An 8309-nucleotide genomic window follows, 5' to 3' on the forward strand; every position below is an offset into this window, starting at 1 on the left:
ACATCCCGTTGTCAAAACGGGTGTTGGATGGTGTGTATTGTGAAAGATTTGGAGCACTAGCTGTTGAAGGAACCGATGAATAACACGGCTGATTTTCATTGCATCCCTCTCTTATCAGTGTACGCGGATTCGTTAGGTCTGTAGACTGGCTGATTTCCGGTTGCGTTTTGATCAATCACGGGGGTGCGTTTCATATTGTACTTGATACACGGGGGTAAGCCGGGCCGTGCAAGTGTTGTCCTTCGGGGCATCCGTTGTAGGGGAGGCTGGCAACGTGCTGGGGGTGAGTAGAGCTGCTGGGTGGGGGGACTGCCCCTGGCCATGGGCAGACGTGTGGGGACACGACGTAGGGCGTAGGAGCGGGAATCAACAATGTGGGTCACGGGGAGACCCGCGGTCCATAAGGTGTTGGGTAACGCTTTAAAAGTAAACAAATAAAAAGTTGAATGATAGTTAGCATAGTAGTATGGCATTTACTAAACATCCGTATGATTTTATAATACATTTTTGTCCCCCCCCCCCCATTCATCGTCACTCGTCATCGCAAAACGTTAGCTCCCCTCTACATTAAACAACGTCACATCTCAGCCTATCGTATAGAAAGTGCAGAAGTTTGTTACCATTATAAAATGTAGTTTTATTATTATTATTATATTGACTAAGCTCGGCCAAAATTGAGCATATGGATAAATTTTATTTACAATTATAACAACAAAAAATAAAATTTTCATGATGCAAAATTACGGTTTAAAATTCAGCCTCAAATATTAAATTTTATTCAAACTTTGTAAACACAACATCCTTCATTCTCAGCTTCACAAAAATCCCCACCCCTCCCGTCTCCGCTAGAAGTGTTATGTATTAATAGACAACCTCTATCATAAATTAATGCCACTAAGCTAGTGCTAAAGCTTAGATAGAAACCAACATTTTTTAATTTTTATTTTAGAGAGTTTTTACTATATCCATTAACATTAAACAACACATGTTATTTCCTCAATCGACCTTTCCAAATCGACCGTTTTGGTTTAGTTTGACTCTTATCACCGTACTTAGCCCAATTTAAGCTGCTTTAATAGGTCCAGGTTTGAAATCAATAGCCCAGTGCACAATATCAGTGAGTGACAATAGTTTAACTGAACTGTTTGAACAGCTTTGGGATTTATTGTTGTTTATTGTAAAATCTCATAGGTGTAGATAAATTTAAGGTAGATATATCACAGTCGGCTCTAATTATAATGGATCGGGTTAATATTTTTTTTTAATAAAATGGTTATGCCTTATTAGATTCAAAGATAATTAATTCAATAATTTATTTAAAACGCTAAAAATAGCCGCAAATGTTAAAAAATAATCCCATTTAAAAAAAAAAACATTACATTTGGTCCACAATCGATCTCTCCCCTGACTTTGATAAACCCCCAAAACTTTCATGGTTACTCATGATCACTAAAAGTCACAACCCACACCCTCCACCAAAAGTAAAATTTTTCTTTTATAATACGCCTTTTTCTTTCTACAATATTAATCTAGTTATGCGAAGAGCGGGTCTATTAATCAATGTTTAATTCAGTTTCCAAAAAAAAAAAAATTCTATAATTGGCTAAATAACTGCTAAAATTATGTTTACGAAATACTTTTCAAAATGTAAATTTGTGACGTTACGCTTTCTTAACCCACTCCTCATAGTCACATATTATTTCGCGATTTCGAACACCCCTCACCCCACACAGGAATGTTAAATCATACACGGACGATCCCTTTGAATATAAATAAAGTATTTTCTTATTCGAAACCAAACTGTAAGCATTTAAATAAAGCGTTTTCTTATTCGAAACCAAACTGTAAGCATTTAAATAAAGCGTTTTCTTATTCAAAACCAAACTGTAAGCATATAAATAAAGCGTTTTCTTATTCGAAACCAAACTGTAACCATCTTAAACACACAGCTTGAACACAATATTTTGTGATGATAATAAAAAAACCAACTGACCTGGCGTCTTCCGTTCCTGTTTTTGTTTTTGTGGAGCTTGCAGCACGCGCCCGCGACATTTCTTGTACACACAGAAGGCGAGCAGACACATGGTGGTCAGCATGCCACAGGCTATGGTGGCCAACAGGATGGTGGTTCTGGGAAAAAATGGTGCCACAGTAGTTACATTCACATTTGATTCCTATGTTTTTGGCATGTTATTACTATAACTAAAGAGATGTATTTTTCTTGGTAGTCTGAAAAATGTTTAAAATATGTTAAGTCTAGCGACTTAATTATACAAGTTTGACATTTAGCCACCGTTACATTGAAAAAATTACAATAGTGCTCCAGTTTGGCTACTGATGACTGTCCATCAAACACATGGTTAAAAATAATTTTACTTTTCCCCCATAAATACATGTTCACAATTTTAACAAGATGGTCACTACCCTGTGTCCATTACACAAATGGTCACTGCACAGTGCTCCACAGATGGTCACTGCCCAGTGTCCATTAAACAGATGGTCACTACCCAGTGTCCATTAAACAGATGGTCACTACCCAGTGTCCCACAGATGGTCACTGCCCAGTGTTCATTAAACAGATGATCACTGCACAGTGTCCATTAAACAGATGGTCACTACCCAGTGTCCCACAGATGGTCACTGCCCAGTGTTCATTAAACAGATGATCACTGCACAGTGTCCATTAAACAGATGACCACTGCCCTATTTCCATTAAACAGATGGTCACTGCCCAGTGTCCATTAAACAGATGACCACTGCCCTATTTCCATTAACAGATAGTCACTGCCCAGTGTCCATTAAACAGATGACCACTGCCCTATTTCCATTAAACAGATAGTCACTGCCCAGTGTCCATTAAACAGATGACCACTGCCCTATTTCCATTAAACAGATAGTCACTGCCCAGTGTCCATTAAACAGATGGTCACTACCCAGTGTCCCACAGATGGCCACTGCCCAGTGTTCATTAAACAGATAGTCACTGCCCTGTGTCCATTAAACAGATGGTCACTACCCAGTGTCCCACAGATGGCCACTGCCCTGTGTCCATTAAACAGATAGTCACTGCCCTGTGTCCAGGGGCGTAGCGAGGGGGAGCGGGGGGTGCGGACCGCACCGGGTGACACCATTTAGGGGAGTGTCCATTAAACAGATGGTCACTACCCAGTGTCCCACAGATGGTCACTGCCCAGTGTCCATTAAACAGATGGTCACTACCCAGTGTCCATTAAACAGATGGTCACTACCCAGTGTCCATTAAACAGATGGTCACTACCCAGAGTCCATTAAACAGATGGTCACTGCCCAGAGTCCATTAAACAGATGGTCATTCAGGGGCGTAGCGAGGGGGGGGGGCGGGGGGTGCGGACCGGGTGACACCATTTAGGGGGGTGACACCAAGGCAAAAAAAAGCAAAATATATAGAGAAAAACTCGAGGGGGGGGTGCAAATCGAAAGTTTGAGGGGGGGGGTGCAAATCGAAAATTTGAAAGTTTGTCCCCGGGAAGGGTCTCTATGCCTCTTGGGGGGTGACACCATTAAGTGGCGCACCGGGTGACACCCGACCTCGCTACGCACTGTGGTCATTGCCTAGTTTCCATTAAATACATAATCACTGCCCAGTGCCCCATTAAACATCTACTGAGTACCCACTCGCTGAAACAGCAGAACTGGCTGTTCTTCACCCCACAACAGCCCAGGTGACAGTAGAAGGTGACGTTTTTGATCCTCTCTCCCTGGGGGCGTGACGTACACGAAGAGACACACATTTTCGCCTGCAGATAAACACACACACACATGCCTGTAATTGTTAGTTATACATTCTTGTCGATGCTTGTCCTTTATCATCAAAAGCTTTTGTGTTTTAGTGCTAGCGGCTGAACCTTATATATTGTATAGGTTTATTTTCTGACAGTCCTCCGAAAAATAACATTCATGTGTTATATGTACGAGTACATGATTGCTTAATTCGAGTTCGAATCCAACGCTAGAGTCCCTGAGCCCATGTTCCTATTCTTAATGGGATATTTGACTCTTGTCGTGGAAAACATTTTTAATGTCCGATATCAAATAAACAATTGAACTCTACTTCATCTGCCATGTTATATGTTGGGGGTCATCCATAAATGACGTCACGCTTTTTTGGACGATTTTACCTCCCCTCCTCCCCTCCGTCACACGTCGTCTCAAAAAGCCAACCACCCCCCCCCCCCCCCCCTAAAATGACGTCACACCTCCAGCCAACAACTCCCCCCCTCAAAATTGCAGTTGAATTTTTTTTTAAACATCGATATTTTTCCAAAATCTTGTCTGAACTATGTCAAAATAGAGTATTTTAATCAATTCCTATTACAATTTATTAAAACAGTTTTCTAAAACGTGAAATAACGTCTAAAATTCGTTTTCTAACATTGCTTTTTTATAATGCAAAAGTGGGACGTCGCACCATCTGACCCCCCCTCCCCCTCAGCACACACCGTCACAAAATTACGGACCCCCTCCCCCCTACGAGTGTGACGTCATTTATGGACGACCCCTTGAAGGGGTACTCTTACTTTAATTAGTGCTGCATTAAGGTTACAGCCAGTGTCAGCCTAGCAATACCAGGAAAAACAATCAGAGCATACACGACAAAATACTTTTTGCTGGTATAGAAACCCCAGTAGCGTAGCGAGGGGGGGGGGACGACATATGTACCCGGGCGCCGACCTTAGGGGGGCGCCAAAATGGGTTGGAAAATCGAAAGTTTGAGGGGGGATGCAAATTGAAATCTTGGGGGGGGGGTGCAAATCGAAAGTTTGAGGGGGGGGTGCAAATCAAAATCAATGTTTTTAGATAACCTCAACTTGTTTTTTTCTCGACAGATTATATAATTATTTAGTCTACACATCGCAAGTGTAAATACAGTGTCAGAGAACAAATAAAAACATGTCGATAAAATACATTATTTTTCTACCAGTGTTTTTCTTCTATAAACATCTTACACAAAGACGATTTTCTATTGACCACAAACTAGTAATTGAATAGTCCTCCGCAACAGTTATAATATTTGATCTCTATTCTTAACCCACAGTGTTTCTTCCAGACTTTTTTCTGCGGGTGGAGGGGGGGGGGGGGGCGGATTAAAATTTCCGGGAGGGGGGGGGGGAAGGGGGCGGTATTTTCTATATAAATTACATTTCGTTCGAGGGGGCGGGAGGGGGGGGGCGGTAAACTCTCTTCTGGGGGGGGGGGGGAGAAGACATGCCTGGAAGAAACTCCTGCTAATCCAGGGATATCTGGATATCAAAAAACCGATAAATCCTAGACGTGTACCGTCATTGATGTTCCTCTCTTCTTCTGTAACGAGATCTAAGTTCATTTTGGCGTTCACCACAACACAAATCGATTCGAGTTGTTGACTATGTAGTGTTTTCCTCTGTAAAAATGAGCCCTTCGTTCAAACGTTAACCCCAAATTGTGTTTTCGTTTTTCACAAACAATGTAAACATATTTTACTTTAAATCACAATGACCTATCAGATCATTTAAATATGATCAGAAATATTTCCGTTCACTGGCAGTGCTGTTGGCTGCCAGTAGAAACAACGTGCGCATCTTACAAACCCAAGTTTTTTTTTCCACATAGGTTATGGAATGAAGTAAAACTCATTATTTGAATGAACTTAATATTTACCAGTTGCTGTTTAGTTTAAAAAAATAAATTAAAACTAACTTCCCCTTGATAACCCTTTATCAGAATATGAAGATTCCACTGAAGATCTAGCGATCCATTGGGCACATGATTTAGCGTTAATACGTTTCTTGACCTCGTCATATGCAGGGATAATGTGGTCATGACTAAGCCAGTGATTTAGGTACCCATCAGAGCTGGTTGGACTCAGGAACGTTCCTCAGAATGGAACCCGGATTCAAACTTTAGGGTTAGCATTCTAGCTCTCTACCGCTACAGTTTTATCAGTCAGAAATTAAAAGCGACATGCAGTTAATTTTACATCTGTGTTGATGTGTTGTGTGCTATATTGACTTACACACTACTACGTCTACACTAATACCATCTCAAGCAATGCTAGTTAGACAGACAGACCTGAACAAGGTTAAGGGTCGAGTAGGTTCTCTCCAGTGTTTCTTCCAGACTTTTTTCTCCGGGGGGCACTTGAAATTTTCGGGGGGGGGGGGGGGGGCGGTAGACTTTCTTCGGGGGGCGGGAGGGGGGCGGACACTGTTAAAAGTATATATTTTCTATATAAATTATTTAAATTTCATTTCGTTCGGGGGGGGGGGGGCGGTAAAAAATTTTCCCCCGAAGGGATGCCTGGAAGAAACTCTGGTTCTCTCACCAGCCACTAGATTCGCCTGTTCCCGAAATGCCTTTGTTACCGTCTTCAGCGCATCTATGCGCACCGTAAAACTCACGGTTTGTTTTACGGTGGGGGGGGGGGGGGCCCTTGATTTATTTTTTAGAAACACCGGCACCACTAGTGGTTTTTGTGTTAGTATACCGCCATGGATCTAGACCACTCAATCTGCCATCGACTACAAATGTTGCACTTTCATTCAATCACTGATTTAGCCTTACCAAGGTGTAATTTCACCTAGCTAACGAAACAAATATCTCTGTGGGGCTTATATATAAAAGTAGAAAATATATAATTCCACGTGAGGTTGCTTTTAAAAGTTGAACAAAAGCATATCCAATTTTTTTTGTGTGTATCTCTGTGAACCCTGTCTCACCAGCCAAAACTCAAGTTACAACAAATATTTACCTCATTAATTGGAAAAGTTATCAGAGTTATTTTTTTTAGCTAAATACTGTTTTCAGGTTCCAATGTCATCAGTTTGACAAGTAAGATGTAAAAGTACTTTACACACTTGTTTTATAGTCCCTACGCTTTTTGTTTCTATTAAAAAATATACACTGCTTACAACTCGCGATTTTTGACTAATTCTAGTTTACTACGAACCTTAAGCAACAACACACATACAAGGCTGTAAAATAAAACAACAACATAGAACCTATTAGTAAAAATATATTAAAAAATAAGTTGAAGATTTGTTTTAAAAAAAAAAACCAAACGTTTATTGTAAAAATAAATAAAAAAAAAGAATGCTTATATTTTAATTGAATGTATATGATTTAAAAATAAAGCAACAATCAACACATCATTTTAAACACTCCATCGTTCAATTTGTAATTTATAAATAAATAAAAATAAAAATATGCAGAAATATATAGTAATATAGTGTAGCTGTCAGAGTACCCACATTTGCAAGTCACAAGTCACTAACATTTGCGATAAGTATATTCTAGAACATTTAATTCAATGGTTTAAATTAAGGTCCGTCTCGTACATTTAGTGTCGTTTTGAAAAGTTAAACACCTACATTTTAGGAATCAGTTTTAAAGAAAAAAAAAACATTATAAATTTTTAATTATGTGTATATCAGTAAAAAAACGCTTAAGGATATTGTGTATAAACACTAGAAAAAAAATCTTTAGAACAATAATATGATGTTTAAATAATTGCATTTTTTTATCAGTGTGACTCAATATACTATTTTAGATAAAAATAACATTTTCAAAACTAGTTTTCACTTTAAAAATGTCTGCACCAAAAGTAAAAAACTTTAAAAATTATTTAAAACAAATGAAATCCTTTTAGCAGTCATATGTTTCCATGTGTTGGTAAGATCAGATTGAACATCAGTTTAAAAAAAATATAATAAAATAATATTTATTTTTTAAGCGGATGAGGAAAAAATAAGTGAATTAATGTAGTCAGGTATGATAACAAAAGTTTTGTCACAAACATCAGAATTAGCCCTAACCAGTTTAAAACACAGTAGCAGGTTTAACTTTAACTTTCCTCAATCCCATGTCTTATACAAATTAGCAGTTAAACGTCTTTAACAATGCTAAACCTCAGTTACTAGTTTAGCTCACAGAAGCACGTTAAAACCTCTAGAAGAAAGCAAAGAATTTTTTTTTTTATTTCCTGACAAACGCTCAGATCTTTAACAACAAAAATTGTTCACAACATTTATATGAACAAACTCCAACCTATCGAACATTTCAACACACATGGTGTCCATAGATACATGTGTAACACACTTAAACTATCCCGTAGAAAAGTATGAATATAGTGTGTAAAGCTGGGACACAGGGACACACAGCAGATGATTACATTTACAATGCACTAGCTACTAGACAGTAAAACTACAAAGTGTAGAAATTTTGAGTCCTCCCCCCCCAATTATGTACTCAATAGTGTATTCCATTAAATGGTTAAAAAAAAGATACACATTTTC

The 8309-nt window shown here is 39.0% G+C and overlaps 1 protein-coding gene across 1 annotated transcript; it reads right to left on the minus strand.

Annotated features, from left to right (window-relative positions):
• Positions 1-319: 319 nt before the first annotated feature.
• On the minus strand, positions 320-5510 carry LOC131955535 (uncharacterized). Its single transcript, XM_059319693.1, has 4 exons — positions 5317-5510; positions 3655-3776; positions 1994-2130; positions 320-418 (listed from the first exon to the last, which is right to left on the minus strand). The coding sequence occupies exons 1-4, from the start codon at positions 5360-5362 to the stop codon at positions 367-369; spliced, it is 357 nt and encodes a 118-aa protein (XP_059175676.1). The 5' UTR covers positions 5363-5510; the 3' UTR covers positions 320-366.
• Positions 5511-8309: the final 2799 nt, after the last annotated feature.

The sequence above is a fragment of the Physella acuta genome, unplaced genomic scaffold, assembly GCF_028476545.2.
Source record: "Physella acuta isolate Inbredline_101_S28 unplaced genomic scaffold, ASM2847654v3 ptg001075l, whole genome shotgun sequence".
NCBI classification, from domain to species: domain Eukaryota; kingdom Metazoa; phylum Mollusca; class Gastropoda; family Physidae; genus Physella; species Physella acuta.